Genomic DNA, 18,803 nt, shown 5'->3' with positions numbered 1-18,803 from the left:
AGATTGCCCGTGGGGCATTCAGGCTCATTCCTTACCAAAAGGGATGCAGCCCACCCCTCCCTGCCCAGCCCCCGCTTGCTAGTTGGGGAATCGCGTGTCTGGGCTGTGCGCCCGCTCGGATCTGCTGCTAGGTACGTAAACCGCGGGGTTTAATTATTTATTTATTTTTCCTCCCAGTTATTTTGCCCTTTGCGATTCCAAGGCTCACCACCGACCCACCGGAGAGAGTGTTTCCTCGTGTTTGGAAACTTCTCTCTTTTTTAAGACTCCCTTCCCGTGACGGATCTCCATCCCTACCTCTTTTGTCTCTCTTTTTATCTTTTATATTTTGTCCTACCTCCTTTCAAAGACTATGATCTGCCTTTCTGTGTATCTGATGTCCTCTGCCAGCATTCACAAGTTGTTTTGTGGAATTTGCTCAGCGTCTAAATGTTCTTTTGGTGAATTTGTGGGAGAGAAAGTCGTCTCCCTGTCCTATTCCTCCACCATCTTAGGACTGCCTCCTCCTATTGTTTTTTTTAATCTCCATTTTATTTCCTCCCTGTTCTAGATTAGTTCCTTCATCCTGCTAACTTTAGGTTTTATTCTTATTTTTCTATTTCTTATAGGTGATAATTTAGATTGTTTATATGAGTTTTTCTTGTTTTATGAGGAAGGCCTGTATTGCTATGCATTTCCCTCTAAAAATTACTTCTGCTGCATCACATAGGTTTTGCATGGTTGACCTGGGGCTTCCTTGTATCTTCAAAGTCAGCAGTGGCTGGTAGAACTTTTCTCATGCTGTGTCACTTTAACATTGACTTGCCTGCCTTCCTCTCTAACTTTTAAGGACCCTCTGACTGCTTTGGGCCCTTCTACATAATACAGGGTGATGTTCTCGTCACAGGACTGGCAACATTTTTAAGGTTGCACCCAAGTATCGCATTTTGGACTCTTTTGTTGATTATGAGGGCTACTCCATTTCCTTTGCGGGGTTCTTGCCCACAGTAGTAGATATAAGTTCATCTGAATTAAATTCACCCATTTCCATCCATTTTAGTTCACTGTTTCCTAAGATGTTGATGTCCACTCTTGCCATCTCCTGCTTGACCACGTCCAATATACCTTGATTCATGGACCTAATGTTCCAGTTCCTAAATAATGTTGTTCTTTACAGCATCAAATTTTACTTTCATCACCAGACACATCCACAACTGAGCATCATTTCTGCTTTGGCCCAGCTGCTTCATTCTTTCTGGAGCTATTAGTTGTTGTCCTCTGCTCTTCCCCAGTAGCATATTGGACATCTTCTGACCTGAGGGCTCATCTTTTGGTGTCACTTCTTTCTGCTTTTTTATATAGTTCATAGAGTTCTCACAGCTATCATACTGGAGTGTTTTCCATTCCCTCCTACAGTGGATCATGTTTTGTTAGAAGTGTCCGCTATGACCGATCCATCTTGGGGAACCCTACACAGTATGGCTCATAGCTTCATTGAGTTGCTCAAGCCCCTTTGCCATGACAAGGCAGTAATGAGGAAATAAGAGAAGTGAAAGGGAAGAAAGGGAAAAGTACACCCAACTAAATGCAGAGTTCCAGAGAATAGCAAGGAAAGACAAGAAGGCCTTCTTCAATGAACAACACAAAGAAATAGAGGAAAACAGCAGAAAGGGTAAGACTAGAGATCTCGTCAAGAAAACTGGAACTATCAAAGGAAATTTCATCCAAAGTTGGGCAAATAAAGGAGAGAAATGGTAAAGACCTAATGGGAGCAGAAGAGATCAAGAAGAAATGGAAAGAATACACAAAATATCTGTTCAAAAAAGATCTTAATGACCTGGTTAACCACGATGGTGTCGTTTCTCATTCAGAGCCAGACATTCTGGAGTGTGAAGTCAAATGGACCTTAGGAAACACTGCTGTCAATAAAGGTGATGGAATTCCAGCAGACCGATTTGAAATCCTAAATGATGATGCATTTAAAGTGTTGCACTCAGTATGCCAGCAATTTGGAAAACCCAGCAGTAGCCACAGGACTGGAAAAGGTCAATCTTCATCTCAGTTTCCAAGAAGGGGAGTAGTAAAGAATGTTCAAACCCCCAGACAGTTGCTCTTATCCCCCATGCTAGTAGGGTTATGTTCAAAATCCTCCAAGCTAGGTTTCAGCATTACATGAACCGAGAACTTCTAGATGTTCAAACATCTGGATTTAGAAAAGACAGAGGAACCAGAGGTCAAATTTCCAACATTTTGGATCATAGAGAAAGCAAGGGAATTCCAGAAAAACATCTACTTCTGTCTCATTGACTACACTAAACCCTTTGGCTATGTGGATAATAATAAACTGTGAAAAACTCTCAAAGAGATGGGAATACCAGACCATCTTCCCTGTCTTCTGAGAAACCTGACTGTGGGTCAAGAAGCAACAGTTACAACCCTGAATGGAACAACTGACTGGTTCAGAATTGAGAAACATGTATGACAAGGCCGTTTATTGTCACCATGTTTATTTAACTTATATGCAGAGGACATCATGCAAAATGTCTGTCTGGTTGAGTTACAAGCTGGAACCAAGATTGTCAGGAGAAATATCAACAACCTCAGATATGCAGATGATACCACTCTAATGACAGAAAACAAAAAGGTACTAAAGATCCTGTTGATGAGGGTGGAAGAGGAGGGTAAAAAAGCTGACTTAAAACTCAATATTAAAAGAACTAGATCATGGCATATGGTCCAAACACTTCATGACAAATAGAAGGGGAGAAGGTGGAAGCGGTAACAAGTTTCCTCTTCTTGGAGTCTAAAATCACTGTCGATGGTGACTGCAGTCATGAAATTAGATGATTGCTTCTTGGCAGGAAAGCTATGACAATCCTAGACAATATGCTAAAAAGCAAAGACATCAGTTTGCTGGCAAAAGTCCATATGGTCAAGACTATAGTCTTTCCAGTAGTCATGTAGGGATGTGAGAGCTGGACAATAAAGAAGGCAGAGTGCTGAAGAACTGATGCTTTCAAACTGGTGCTGGAGAAGACTCTTGAGAGTCCCTTGGAAAGAAAGGAGATCAAATCAGTCAATCTTGAAAGGAAATCAAGCCTGAATACCCTTTGGAAGGACTGATGCTGACGCTGAAGCTCCAAAACTTTGGCCACTGATGTGAACAGCTGACTCATTGGAAAAGACCCTGATGCTAGGAAGGATTGAGGGCAGGAGGAGAAGAGGGTTACAGAGGATGAGATGGTTGGATGGCATCACCGATTCAATAGTCATGAACTTGGGCAAACTCTGGGAGATGGTGAGGAACAGGGAAGCCTGGAACACTGCAGTTCATGGGGTCGAGAAGAATTGAACATGACTTAGCAACTGAATGACATCAACAAAATAGGATGAGATACCAGAGAGTTTGCTTCTTTCTCTGCTCTTTACCACAGGAATACAAGAAAATGTTGGCAGTATGCAAACTAGTATGAAGGCTCTCCAGAACCCTACTGTGCTGGCACTGATCTTGGACTCCCAGCCTCCAGACTGTGATGAATGCTTTTTGTTTAAACTATTCTTCAATATTTTGTTACAGCAGACTGAAAAGACTATGGCATCCATTTTTCTCCTGTGTTCATATTTCTCTTCAGTATTTGTTAACATATAATTATCAGCATAGTCATGGGCTTCCCAGGTGGTGCTAGTGGTAAAGAACCCACCTGCCAGTGAGGAGACATAAGGGACACAGGTTCAGTCCCTGGGTTGGGAAGATCCCCTGGAGGAGGGCATGATGACCCACTCCAGTATTCTTCCCTGGAGAATCCCGTGGCCAGAGGAGCCCCGAGGGCTACAGTCCATAGGGTCGATCAGAGTTGGACACAACTGAAGCAACTTAGCAAGCAGCATGCATCTGCAGAATCATAATACTTCCTTTAGTTTTTTCTAATTTATCTATTTTTAATTGGAGGATAATTGCTTTACAATGTTGTGTTGGTTTATGCCATACATAAACACCTTTAGTTTTATTTGCTAGTTTATCTGTTGTCATTCCTTGATCTGCTTCTGTTGACTCATTTATCTTCTGGTAATTAATAACATTTTCCTGATGATCAGTTGGTCTAGTAATTTTTTATTAATGCCAGGCACTCTGATTGTTGTGTTACTGAATTTGTGGACTTTGTCATATTATTCTAAAGAACATTTCGTTTTGTTTGCATAGACAGTTTAAATTACTTGTGACTCAGTTGAAGTCAGTTGAACAAGTTTAAGGCTTGTTTTTAAAGTTTGCTAGGACAAGTCCAGAGTACCCTTCACCCCAATGACAATTCAGTCTTGCTCATAAAGCCCACTCCCATACATTGCCAATAACTGTGCTGTCCCAGATGTTCAACAGCTGCTTTCCACCCTAGCTCTTCAGACTTCAGGCATCTCTTGGCCTTACCTTAACTCTGGGAAATGTTCAATTTATAGCTTCTTGGTTCTTTGCTTTGACTTAAGAGTTCCACTCTGTTTCTGTGCCCTAATATTCAGCCAAAGGCTGACCTTGGTGTAGATTTCTGGGCATTCTTTTCTGCAAGGTTTCTTCTTCTTTGGACTTCTTCTCCTCACTTTCAGCCACTTCGGGCCCTTCAAACTCCTCCGTCTGTTTCCTCAACTCAGGAAGACTGGTTGGCTTACTGGGCTCTCCTTCCCAGGACCCACAGTCTGGAACTTGCCTCCAAAAAGAAATCCAGGAAAACTGTGGTGCTCAACTCACTTGATACTTTCTTTCAGAGAGCATGGTCCTGTACTACCTGCTGTCCAATTTCATAGATGTTACCCAGTTTTCTGGTGTTTACAGCAGGATGGTAATCTGTCCTTGTTAATCATGTCCAGCGAGACTGTCTCTGTCCATTGGTTTAAAGTGAGTACATTTCAGCCTGCATTTCTTTGCTTTTTCCTCACGCATGCATCTGTCCATGCTGTACACAGCTCTGTGGCTGACTGTTTTCCATTCTATTTCCCATCTTGTCTCCATTATATTCTTCCTTCTTGGCATCCTGAACTTTTTACATTTTTAAAGCAACATATCCCAGCCCTTTCTTGGAGTCATGGTGATATGCAGAGGAGAGGAAAGACAAGAAAGATTATTAATATGCAACAAGAAAAAATACACAGCAGGTAGTTTATATATCATTTAATCAAGCATTTCAATGAAAAAAATCATTACCCTGTTATGGTGATAAAGAAAAGTTACTGTATCAAAGTGATTATCACAGTTATTAACACCTCACACAATTCAGTGGCTAATCTATTAGTCATACCTTGCTCTGTCTGACTCTACGTCTCACGTTCTAGCCCCAAACAGTATGAAAAGGCAAAAAGATATGACACTGAAAGATGAGGCTTCCACCCTCCCCTGGTTGGTATGTGTCGAATATGCTACTGGGGAAGAGGGGAGAAATAACTCCAGAAAAGATGAAGAGGCTGAGCCAAAGCAGAAAGGATGTCCAGTTGTGGATGTGTCTGGTGGTGAAAGTAAAGTCCGATGCTGTAAAGAACAGTATTGCATAGGAACCTGGAATGTTAGGTCCATGAATCAGGGTAAATTGGAAGTGGTCAAACAGGAGATGGCAAGAATGAACATCGACATTTTAGTAATCAGTGAACTAAAATGGACTGGAATGGGTGAATTTATTTCAGATGACCATTGTATCTACTACTGTGGGCAAAAATCCCTTAGAAGGAATGGAGTAGCCCTCATAATCAACAGAAGAGTCCAAATTGAAGCACTTGGGTGCAATCTGAAAAATGACAGAATGACCCCGGTTCATTTCCAAGGCAAACCTTTCAACATCACAGTGATCCAAGACTATGCTCCAACCACTAATGCTGAAGAAGCATTAGTTGAATGAGTCTATGAAGACATACAAGACCTCCTAGAACTAACACCAAAAGATGTGCTTTTTGTCATAGGGGACTGGAATGCAGAAGTAAGGTGGTGCTGGAGAAGTCTCTTGAGAGTCCCTTGGACAGCAAGGAGATCAAACCAGTCAATCCTAAAGGAAATAAGCCCTGAATATCCATTGGAAGGGCTGATGCTGAAACTGAAGCTCCAATATTTCGGCCACCTGATGTGAAGACCCAACTCATTGGAAAAGACCCTGATGCTGGGAAAGGTTGAGGGCAAGAGGAGAAGGCAGCAACAAAGATGAGATGGTTGGATGGCATCACTGACTGAATGGACTTGAATTTGAGCAAACTCTGGGAGATAGTAAAGGACAGGGAATCCTGGCATACTACAGATCATGGGGTCACAAAGAGTCAGACACAACTTAGTGACTGAACAACAAGAGCCCCCAACACTGACCTGGTGGGATCTGAAAGTTGGAGGCAGACTGGTAAGAATACCTTGCCAGGGAAGTGACTTTTTCATACAAGATGTGGATGATGCAGAGATCGGAGGCAGAGGTTAGGAGGAGCCACATATATGCCTCTGTGGAAGGTGGGCAAGCCTTCCTGGGAGCCTCTAGTGATGGGATGACAGATGAGGGTCACAAACAATAGGCTTTGGGTCTATTTTAAATGCTTTTTTATGTTTCCTACAGTTAACCATTATCATGAACAAACTAGAAGGCTGACATCACCATTTGAAATGTCAAGAAAGAAATGAACTATGCACTATAAAGAAAGGGAAAATTAATTTTACTTGAAGTAGCAAATTAGACTCTTATGTCTCTTTTGTTAAATGACTAGTTTCAAATACTTTAGTATAATAGATTTTATCAGTAGCAGTTTATATGTAGGAAAATGCTGCTAAAAATAACACTGGCTTTCAAAACAAGTCACAAAGCCCTCTGTGCCATTAGAAACTTAACAAAGCAATTTTTATATTTCTGAAAAAATAGGTCAGAGAATGAAATAATTAGCAATTAGAAGTTTGTGTGGGTTATAGGAAATAATTTTATTTCTATGTATTGTTTAGATTTTACTTGAAAAGCTGAACATATAACACAGATGGCACACAGTCTGTCAAAGTTTCTCCTCAAACTATTAGTTTAGTGCAAAAGTAATTGCAGTTTTGCACTGTTGAAATTTGCTGTTTGATATTGGAATACATTCTTAAATAAATGTAGCTATGTTATGCATCATTTTTATGTGCATTTCTATATATATATATATTTTGCTAATGACTTATTACTTGCTGTTTATTTTATGTTTATTTGAAACTATGGAAATGACGTTAGACAAAAAAGCAAATTCGAACGAATTTCTTATTCAAATTCAAAATGGGTCATAAAGTAGCAGAGACAACTCACAACATCAACAACACAATTGGCCCAGAAAGTGCTAACAAACATACACTACAGTGGTCATTCAAGAAGTTTTGCGAAGGAGATGAGAGCATTGAAGATGAAAAGTGCTGTGGCAGGCCATCAGAAATTAACAATGACCAACTGAGAGCCATCATCAAAGCTGACCCTCTTGAGTGAGTGAGTGATAGTCACTCAGTTGTGTCTGACTCTTTGTGACCCCATGGACTGTAGCCTGCCAAGCTTCTCCGTCCATGGGATTTTCCAGGCAAGAATACTGGAGTGGGTTGCCATTCCCTTCTCCAGGGGATCTTCCCAAACCAGGTATCAAACCCAGGTCTCCCATACTGCAGGCAGATTCTTTACCATCTGAGCCACTAGGGAAGCCAACTACACAGAAGTTGCCGAAGAACTCAACATCAGCCATTCTACAGTTATTCAGCATTAGAAGCAAATTGGAAAGGTGAAAAAGCTCAATAAGTGGGTGCTTCATCAGCTGACTGCAAATCAAAAAAGTTGTACTTTTGAAGTGTCTTCTGTTATTCTATGCAATGACAAACCATTTCTCGATTGGATTGTGATGTGTCATGAAAATTGGATTTTATATGACAACAAATGATAACCAGCTCAGTGGTTGGACCAAGATGAAACCCAAAGCACTTTACAAAGCCACATTTGCCCCCAAAATAAAGTTCATGGTCACTGTTTGATGGTCTGCTACGACAGAATGATCTCTGTTCGTTTCCAAGGCAAACCATTCAATATCACAGTAATCCAAGTCTATGCCCCAAACAGTGATGCTTAAGAAACTGAACTTGAACAGTTCTATGAAGACCTACAAGACCTTCTAGAAATAACACCCCCAAAAGATGTCCTTTTCATCATAGGGGACTGGAAAAAGTAGGTAGTCAAGAGACACCTGGATTAACAGGAAAATTTGGCTTTGGAGTACAGAATGAAGCAGGACAAAGGCTAATAGAGTTTCGACAAGAGAACACACTGGTCATAGCAAACACCCTGTTCCAACAACACAAGAGAACTCTACACATGGACATCACCAGATGGTCAACACCAAAATCAGATTGATTGTATTCTTTGTAGCCAAAGATGGATAAGCTTTATACAGTCAGCAAAAACAAGTCAAATACAGTCAAACAAAAAACAAGTCTGGCTAACTGTGGCTCAGATCATGAATTCCTTATTGCCAAATTCAGACTTAAATTGAAGAAAGTGGGGAAAACCACTAGACCATTTAGGTATGACCTAAATCAAATCCCTTGCGATTATACAGTGGAAGTGACAAACAGATTCAAGGGATTAGATCTGATAGACAGAGTGCCTGATGAACTATGGACGGAGGTTTGTGACAGTGTACAGGAGGCACGGATCAAGACCATCCCCAAGAAAAAGAAATGCAAAAAGGAAAAATGGTTGTCTTGCAGGCCTTATGAATAGCAGTGAAAAGAAGAGAAGTGAAAGACAAAGGAGAAAAGAAAAGATATACCCATCTGAATACAGAGTTCCAAAGAATAGCAAGGAGAGATAAGAAAGCCTTCCTAGTGATCAATGCAAAGAAATAGAGGAAAACAATAGAATGGGAAACTCTAGAGATCTCTTCAAGAAAATTAGATACCAAGGGAACATTTCATGCAAAATGGGCACAAAAAAGGACAGAAATGGTATGGACCTAACAGAAGCAGAAGATATTAAGAAGAGGTGGCAAGAATACATAGAAGAACTATACAAAAAAGATCTTCATGACCCAGATAATCATGATGGTGTGATCACTCACCTAGAGCCAGACATCCTGGAATGTGAAGTCAAGTGGGCCTTAGGAAGCATCACTACGAACAAAGCTAGTGGAGGTGATGGAATTCCAGTTGAGCTATTTCAAATCCTAAAAGATGATGCTGTGAAAGTGTTGCACTCAATATGCCAGCAAATTTGGAAAACTCAGCAGTGGCTACAGGACTGGAAAGGGTCAGTTTTCATTCCAATCCCAAAGAAAGGCAATGCCAAAGAATGTTCAAACTACCGCACAGTTGCACTCATCTCACATGCTAGTAAAGTAATGCTCAAAATTCTCTAAGCCAGGCTTTAACAGTGCATGAACCATGAACTTCCCAGATGTTCAAGCTGGATTTAGAAAAGGCAAAGGAACCAGAGATCAAATTGCCAATATTCACTGGATCATGGAAAAAGCAAGAGAGATCCAGAAAAACATCTACTTCTGTTTATTGACTATGCCAAAGCCTTTGACTGTGTGGATCACAACGAACTGTGGAAAATTCTGAAAGAGATGAGAATACCAGATCACCTGACCTGCCTCTTGAGAAATCTGTATTCAGGTCAGGAAGCAACAGTTAGAACTGAACTTGGAACAACAGCCTGGTTCCAAATTGGGAATGGAGTACGTCAAGGCTGTATATTGTCACCCTGCTTATTTAACTTATATTCAGAGTACATCATGAGAAACGCTGGACTGGATGAAGCACAAGCTGGAATCAAGATTGCCGGTAGAACTATCAATAACCTCAGATATGTAGGTGACACCACTCTTATGACAGAAAGCAAAGAATAACTAAAGAGCCTTTTGATGAAAGTGAAAGAGAAGCGTGAAAAAGTTGGCTTAAAACTCAACATTTAGAAAACTAAGATCATGGCATCTGGTCCCATCACTTCATGGCAAATAGATGGGGAAACAGTGACAGACTTTATTTTGGGGGGTCTCCAAAATCACTGCAGATGGTGACTGCAGCCATGAAATTAAAAGACACTTGCTCCTTGGAAGGAAAGTTCTGTCCAAACTATACAGCATATTAAAAAGCAGAGACATTACTTTGCCAACAAAGGTCCATCTAGTCAAAGCTATGGTTTTTCCAGTAGTCATGTATAGTTGTGAGAATTGGACTATAAAGAAAGCTAAGCATGGGAGAATTGATGCTTTTGAACTCTGGTTTTGGAGCAGACTCTTGAGAGTCGCTTAGATTGCAAGGAGATCCAACCAGTTCATCCTAAATGAAATCAGTCCTGAATATTCACTAGAAGGACTGATGTTGATGCTGAAACGCCAATACTTTGGCCACCTGATGCAAAGAACTGACTCGTTTGAAAAGACCTTGATGCTGGGAAAGATTGAAGGTGAGAGGAGAAGGGGAGGACATAGGATGAGATGGTTGGATGGCATCACCAACTCGATGGACATGAGTTTGAGTAAACTCCGGGAGTTGGTGATAGACAGGGAGGCCTGGCATGCTGCAGTCCATGGGGTCGCAAAGAGTCAGGCACAACTGAGCGACTGAACTGAACTGAACCAGTCTGATCCACTACAGCTTTTTGAATCCTGGCAAAACCATTACATGTGAGAAATGTGGTCAGCAATTCGATGAGATGCTACAAAAACTGCAATGCCCACAGCCGGCATTGGCCCACAGAAAGGGCCTAATTCTTCTTCGTGACAATTCCTGACCACATGTTGTACAACAGTTTAGTAAATCGGTAAAGATAACCCTGTATGCGAAACAGCAAAAGAGACACAGATATATAGAACAGTATTATGGACTCTATGGGAGAGGGTGAGGGTGGGATGATATGGGAGAATGGCACTGAAGCATGTAAATTATCATATGTGAAATGAATCACCAGCCCAGGTTCAATGCATGATACAGGGTGCTCAGGGCTGGTGCACCGGGATGACCCAGAGGGATGGGATGGGGAGGGAGGTAGGAGGGGGGTTCTGGAAGGGGAACACATGTACACCCATGGTGGATTCATGTCAATGTATGGCAAAACAAATACAATATTGTAAAGTTAAAAAATAGATAAATAAACTAATTTTTTAAAAGTTGAATAAATTGAGCTATGAAGTTTTGCCTCACCTGCCGTATTCACCTGACATCTCGCCAACCAACTTTCACTTCTTCAAGCATCTTGACAACTTTTTGCAGGGAAAAAGCTTCGACAACCAGCAAGATTCAGAAAATGTTTTTCAAGAGTTCATCAAATCCCAAAGCACAGACTTTTATGCTTCAGGAATAAACAAACTTATTTCTCATTGGCAAAAATGTGTTGATTGTAGTGGTTCCTATTTTGATTAATAAAGATGTATTTGAGCCTAGTTATAATAATTTAAAATTCATGGTCTGAAACTGCAGTTATCCACTCCAGTATTCTTGCCTAGAGAATCCTGTGGACAGAGGAGCCTGGTAGGCTGCTGCCCATAGGCCTGCACAGAGTCGGACACAACTGAAGTGACTTAGCATGCATGCATGCATTGGAGAAGGAAATGGCAACCCACTCCATTATTCTTGCCTGGAGAATCACAGGGACAGATGAGCCTGGTGGGCTGCCGTCTATGGGGGTCAAATAGAGTCAGACACAATTGAAGTGACTTAGCAGCAGCAGCAGCAACCTAATAAAAAGCACAGTGGGTCTAAGATTTTGGTCACTGTATGTAATTAATTTGAGTGCTCCCTAAATGAATGGCTGCTGCTGCTAAGTCTCTTCAGTCATGTCCGACTCTGTGCGACCCCATAGATGGCAGCCCACCCGGCTCCCCCATCCCCAGGATTCTCCAGGCAAGAATGCTGGAGTGGGTTGCCATTTCCTTCTCCAATGGATGAAAGTGAAAAGTGAAAGTGAAGTCGCTCAGTCGTGTCCGACTTTTCGCGACCCCATGGACTGCAGCCTACCAGGCTCCTCCGTCCATGGGATTTTCCAGGCAAGAGTACTGGAGTGGGGTGCCTAGAGTTATCTAAAAATACCTTAATTTTTACTACCTTAGTAACATTCTTTTTAGTTTGATCGGTTTCATCCTCACAAACTAAAGAAACACATCCACCATTTGTCACTAAGTTAACATCTTGTGTGTGCATGCTAAGTCACTTCAGTCATGTTAGACTCTTTGTGACACTATGAACTATAGCCCACCAGGCTCTTCTCTCTGTGGGATTCTCCAGGCAAGAATACTGGACTGAGTTCCCATGCCCTCCTCTCGGGACCGAACCCACATCTCATGCGTCCTGCATTGGCAAGCATGTTCTTTACCACTAACATCACCTGGGAAGCCCAAGTTAACATCATAAGTGTGTTTAAAAGATTGTGATAACAAAATGTTGATGGTGTTTTTTTGCAAGCAGTGTGTTGAGAAATGGTAGCTCAGTGTCTCCAGATATCTGAATTGCACCCCAAGTTTCCAGAAAATTTTTTATCTCTTTTTTTGTTTTTTTTGTTTTTGGCTGCGTTGGGTCTTAGTTGTGGCCTGTGGGATCTTAGTTCCCTGACCAAGGATTGAACCCATGTCCCTTCATTGCAGGGTGGATTCTTAACCACTGGACCAACAGGGAAGTCCCAAGTTTTTTATTTCTAATATTGTCCTACAAAAGAGAATCATCTCTCATAGGACTCTATCAAAGCTGATTACAGCTGAGAAAACAACTTCATTTAGCATCAAAATCATAAAAAAAAAATGGAAAACAGAATAATTTAAAGTATTTCCTGCTATCCCAATTTGGTTTTATGGTTGTAATTATGGCTATTAGGTTTGGACAGAGAGCCTATTTTTGTTTTATTCCTTTAGTAAGAATCATTCTTCTGCCACATTGAACTGAAGTGTTTATTCAGTAAAACTTGCTCATACAATGAAGCCAAAGCTGTTTTAGTATACATCACAAGAAATCATTATGAATAACTGAAACTCACTTCATTCCACTCACAGCTAGTTAGTGGCACATATTTTGTAAAAAGCTGTTAAGTATTTGTTTTTTTATCTGCGTATAATGTTGAAACATGATACAATAGCAGTTGGTGTATTCAGTTAAACATTATTGTGTACTATATCACTTTAGGATTTCAAGAGCTTGAAATCCTGAACCCCCCTCCTACCTCCCTCCCCATCCCATCCCTCTGAGTCATCCCAGTGCAGATGGGGAACACATGTACACCCATGGTGGATTCGGGTCAATGTATGGCAAAACCAGTATAATATTGTCAAGTAAATAAATAAATAAATAAAACTGGAAAAAATAAAAGAGTTTGAAATCCAACATTTTCAAAGAATATTTATGTAGTTCCTACTAATTATTGAGGGCACTATGCTAAATATTTTGCATATGTTAACAGATTTATCTATTTGCCTAAGATTGTGTATGTGTTAGTCACTCAGTCGTGTCCGACTCTTTGCGACCCCTTGGACTGTAGCCTGCCAGGCTTCTCGTTCCGTGGGATTCTCCAGCCAAGAATACTGGAGTGGATTGCCATCTCCTTCTCTAGGGGATCTTCCTGACCCAGGGATTGAACCCGGGGCTTCCCTGGGTGCTCAGCAGGTAAAGAATCCACCTGCAATGTGAGAGATCTGGGTTCGAACTCTGAGTTGGGAAGATCCCCTAGAGAAGGGAACAGCTACTCACTCCACTGTTCTGACTGGAGAATCCCATGGACCGTGTAGGCCAATGGGTCACAAAGAGTCAGACACAACTGAGCGACTTTCACCTTCTTTCTCCTGCATTACAAGGAGGCTCTTTACCTTCTGAGCCACCAGGGAAGCCTAAGATTATAAAGCTAATTTCAGAGGCAGAATCAGAATAGAATACACATCACTGGAATATCATTCTAAGGTATTTTAAATTTCATAAATCATTTACTCGGTGCATCTAGAATAGTCCAAAAAATGCCTTCCTTTCTCAGCCTTAAATTTTATATTTTACAAAAGAAAAAAATGATGCAAGGGCAGTTGGAAGAATGTCCTTCATGAAAGTATTATGTATTGTGTTGCTTTGTTGTTTTCTCTTAAACTTTTCTGTGGTTCTAGAATTTCTGCTGGAAACAAACCATTTTCATACAGCAGCCCAAAGCAGATTTTGTAAGTAAATAGGTTAACATTGGAGACTTTTCAAAGTGAAGTCATGGAACATCTATCCTGTTTCTTAATATGGCTAATGATTGACCTGTAGGTTTATGGGAGCATTCTAAAAAACCAGAAGGGAAAGGGGAAACATACCTCTGCTACCATCTCCCGGGATTGCTGTTAAATTCAGGCAGTCAGAGGGCCTGCATAACACTCCACTGTGGTTTTGCAGACACCTGCAGACCTTCAAACAAACAGTCTTGAGGTTGTGAAACAGCAGCCCAAGCTGGCAACTGTTCAAGTCGTGATGCAGTCACTGACATTTCCCAAGTGGCCACAGGTTTGATTTCACACCCAGTTCCAATATTTATAATCATTTTGCCCTGATCCTTTCTGTCTTTTAATTTTTCCAAATGGCTGCAAGTGTGCCCCCAAAGGAAATGATTATGAAAAGACAACTTCTTTCACTAGCTCCAGGCTGGTTTTTTTCTTTGATTTTTTTCATTTTTTGTCCAGTAGCTCAGTGATTTTCAAACTGTGTGTCACAGATAATTAGTGAAGAATGAAATGAATTTAGTGGGTCACAACTACATTTTGAGATCTAGGGGAATAGACTAAAAATATTATTAAAAGCATTGTAAGAAGTGTGAATATTTTTTAAACTTTTGTGCCAAATATGTATGTATGTATATAAAGTAATACATAAATTCCTAGAATGCTTACTGGCCAGTGAAGGTCACTGCCATACATACTTTATGTGATGTGAGTTTCTGTGTTATTTTAAACAATTTTAAAATAGTGATGTAATCTCTTTCCCAAATTTGATCTTTGGGTTTGTGTCCAGCTACTATTCTTTATTTCTAGACAAATCTAGTAGCAAATCAATGGCTGCACTGTCATGTCATCACTTGAAGTTAGGGGAAAGTATTAGTATTTTATCTTATGTCTGCATAGAGGTCAGCTCTGGATCTACTCAATTGTGATCTGATGTGGAGAGCACTGGTAAAGATCCTTACATACCATTTCTATTTAGGTTTTTACTTGGTTTTCAGACCTTTGCTTGAGAGAATTGTTTTCAATTAATTATTGGCATTTAAATCCTTGACAGACAAATTTGATGTGAATATCAAGTTATCTGGTATTTTATTTTCTCAGGTTAATGTGACTAATTTAAAGAAATTACTTAGAAAGTAGTAGTAACTTAATGAAAATTAAATATAACCTATTCAATCATATCTATTGATAGATTTAAAATAAAATTCTATGATTCTTTTCCAATAAAATTTTTTAAAAATAAAATAAACTTTTGGTGGAGTACATTAGCATTAATGTATTAAACTATATTTCATATTATTTGATCTATTTTGTTTGAGATGGTTATAACCATTTATCATATATCATATATTTCTTTTCTTGCATTTTCAGCTAAAATCGACCAAGAAGCAGAGGAGAACTCACTGACAGAGACTCATAAGTGGTGAGAAATGACTTTCTTTTGATATTTGTTCTCAGAGTAGGCTTATAAAGCACTTAATGTGCTTCATCTCAAGGAGTCAATCATTAGCTCAGTTTTTGTTTTCAAGCATAAAAGAAATTAACAGTGTACTTTAATTATACATTGGATTTCTGACTTTCATTTTTATAATTCTGGATGATATATAAACCTGTTATATCAAATTATTGTGAGTAGATAGCTTATTAGCACCTTCTCTTGAGAATAGGTTTTAGGGCTGTGGTAAAACACCAAAAAGGAAGACAGCAGGAAATTATTTCAAGAGAAAGAGTGAAGTGTTTTGTTATAGGACATGAGTTTCCATGTGCAAAAGCAAAGTTCAAGTGGGCCTCTTGAGTTCCCCTTGCATGACCCTTACTTTCACAGAAGAGGTTTGCCATCATCAGTTCAGTCACTCAGTCATGTCTGACTCTTTGCAACCCCATGGACTGCAGCATGCCAGGCCTCACTGTCCATCACCAACTCCCGGAGTTTACTTAAACTCATGTCCATTGAGTCGGTGATGCCATCCAACAGTCTCATCCTCTGTCCTCCCCTTCTCCTCCCACCTTCAATCTTTCCCAGCATCAGGGTCTTTTCCAAAGAATCAGTTCTTAGCATCCAGTAGCCAAAGTATTGGAGTTTCAGCTTCAGCATCAGTCCTTCCAATGAATATTCAAAACTGATTTCCTTTAGTATGGACAAGTTGGATCTCCTTGCAGTCCAAGGGACTCTCAAGAGTCTTCTCCAACACCATAGTTCAAAAGCATCAATTCTTTGGTGCTCAGCTTTCTTCATAGTCCAACTCTCACATCCATACATGACTACTGGGAAAACCATAGCTTTGACTAGATGGACCTCTGTTGGCAAAGTAATGTCTCTGCCTTTTAATATGCTGTCTAGGTTTGTCATAGCTTTTCTTCCAAGGAGCAAGCATCTTTTAATTTCATGGCAGTAGTCACCATCTGCAGTAATTTTGGAGCCCCCAAAATGAAAGTTTGTCACTGTTTCCACTGTTTCCCCATCTATTTGCCACGAAGTGATGGGACTGGATGCCATAACCTTCATTTTTTGAATGTTGAGTTTTAAGCCATCATTTTCATCCTCTTCTTTCACTTTCATCAAGAGGCTCTTCAGTTCCTCTTTGCTTTCTACCATAAGGGTGGTGTCATCTGCATTTCTGAGATTATTGATGTTTCTCCTGGCAATCTTGATTCCAGCTTGTGTCTCATCCAGCCCGGCATTTCACATGATGTACTCTGCATATAACTCAAGTAAGCAGGTTGACAGTATACAACCTTGTCATACTCTTTTCCCAATTTGGAACCAGTCTGTTGTTCCATGTCCAGTTCTAACTGTTGCTTCTTGACCCGCATACAGATTTCTCAGGAGGCAGGTAAGGTAGTCTGGTATTCCCATCTCTTTAAAAATTTTCCACAATTCCCCAGAGAGAGAGAGAGATTGAGTTTAAGGAATTTGCTCACGACAGTGGTTGCTTGACTTCATTTTATAAATGGTTATCCCTCCATCGTGATTTAGTCCATCATCACAGCAGAGCTGGCCTTCCTCATTATCCTCTGCAGTTGACCCTGTATTGGGGCAGTGGTGTTCTTATAACAAGGCATTTAGTTTTACTTTGCACCTCACCAGAGACCAAGTGACAAATTGGTGGGAGATGTATGTGATGTAATTTCTAGAACAAGTTGAGAGTCATTTACAGACTGTGATAGCTGAGTTGGGCTATAAATCTCCTGGGCATCTTTTCTACACCAAAAGAGAAGGTCCCCAAAGGTTTTGAGGCCATGTGTTGTTGCATATTCCCACCAAGGTTGCTATGAAGGAAGGCGGCCAGTGAGGTGCCAGAGCCCTGACGGTCCATCTTGAATGGCACCTGGGAAACCACACCATGTGCCTAGACCAGTTTCCTTAGCCTTCCTCCACCGTCCAGGGATATAGGGATGGAATACCTTGCTTTCTGCAGTATGCATAATTTTTTCAAGTGTGAACGGTAAGAGATTTTTCTAGAAAACCATATTCACATGACAATGTGTTGTAAACTGCACAAACTTATTTTCAGCTAGCTTTGCTGCTGCTGCTGCTGCTAAGTCGCTTCAGTCATGTCCGACTCTGTGTGACCCCTTAGATGGCAGCCCACCAGGCTCCACAGTCCCTGGGATTCTCCAGGCAAAAACACTGGAGTGGGTTGCCATTTCCTTCTCCAATGCATGAAAGTGAAAACTGAAAGTGAAGTCGGTCAGTCGTGTCCGACTCCTAGCGACCCCATGGACGGCAGCCTACCAGGCTCTTCCATCCATGGGATTTTCCAGGCAAGAGTACTGGAGTGGGGTGCCATTGCCTTCTCTGCAGCTAGCTTAGAAGGGAATTGTATTCATTTGTGTTTATATTTGACTACTTAGAAAATAAAAAGCCTTGACTCTTATTCATTTTAAAATGGATAGTGAACTCTCCTCAGGAAATTAGTTAGGATTCTTTTCTACGGTGGAATATTATTTTTTCAGGTCATTTTATGATTCCCTAACTAGATAAAAGTAGTCAAATGGTTAGTATTTCTAACTAAGAAATAGTTAGTAAGCTTTTAAAGCAAATCAAATCATTTTTATATTCCATTTCTTACCATTATAGTATTATGTGCTATTTTTGTCTTTTTATTCATACAATTTTGCTGTTATTCTGAGAAGTGGGACTTCAAGTTCCTATTTTGTATATACAAAGTTATGTAACTTTTAGACAAATTGTTTGAGTGAACTCTTCAGTCCTCCCAGAAAGTAAGAAAACTGAACAGATGAGTCTTGAACCACACACCCAAAGTCCAAATACACGTTGGATAAGCATGTTTTCATCTCCAGATGATTTCAGTGGCAAGCCAAGAGGTCACTTTGTCTTACAGGGCTTCACCAGAATTCTGTTCCACTGCATTAGGTGCAACCCAACTGAATGTGTTTATTTCAGCCTCTGTCTTATTTCTTCTTAATTACCATCCACAGCTTTCTTCAATTATGGCAAAATATCACCAGACCAAATATGATTACTCAGTGTCTGTGTCAACTCACAGGTAGAGAATGTACCAATTCTCGATTTGTCTAATAAGTGGCCATTCCTTTATATCTATATTTAAAAATAATGGGAATGAGAGTTATAAAACTAACTGCTCACATTCAGTGGTCCTTATTTATAAATTATGTCTAGCTTAAAA

The 18,803-nt window shown here is 40.4% G+C and overlaps 1 protein-coding gene across 1 annotated transcript in view; it reads left to right on the top strand.

The window, feature by feature from the left end:
* The window catches only part of FMN2 (formin 2), a 389,781-nt gene that overhangs the window by 309,586 nt on the left and 61,392 nt on the right, over positions 1–18,803 (top strand). Inside the window, exon 15 of the mRNA XM_081574390.1 lies at positions 15,523–15,574. Within this exon, the coding sequence (XP_081430516.1) occupies positions 15,523–15,574 (52 nt within the window). The remainder of the gene's footprint in view (positions 1–15,522; positions 15,575–18,803) is intronic.

Source organism: Giraffa tippelskirchi, chromosome 2, assembly GCF_054371585.1.
Source record: "Giraffa tippelskirchi isolate mGirTip1 chromosome 2, T2T-mGirTip1v1.2.pri, whole genome shotgun sequence".
NCBI classification, from domain to species: Eukaryota; Metazoa; Chordata; class Mammalia; order Artiodactyla; family Giraffidae; genus Giraffa; species Giraffa tippelskirchi.
Note: the sequence above shows the minus strand (reverse complement) of the source record. Positions and strands in the feature narration are given on the sequence as shown.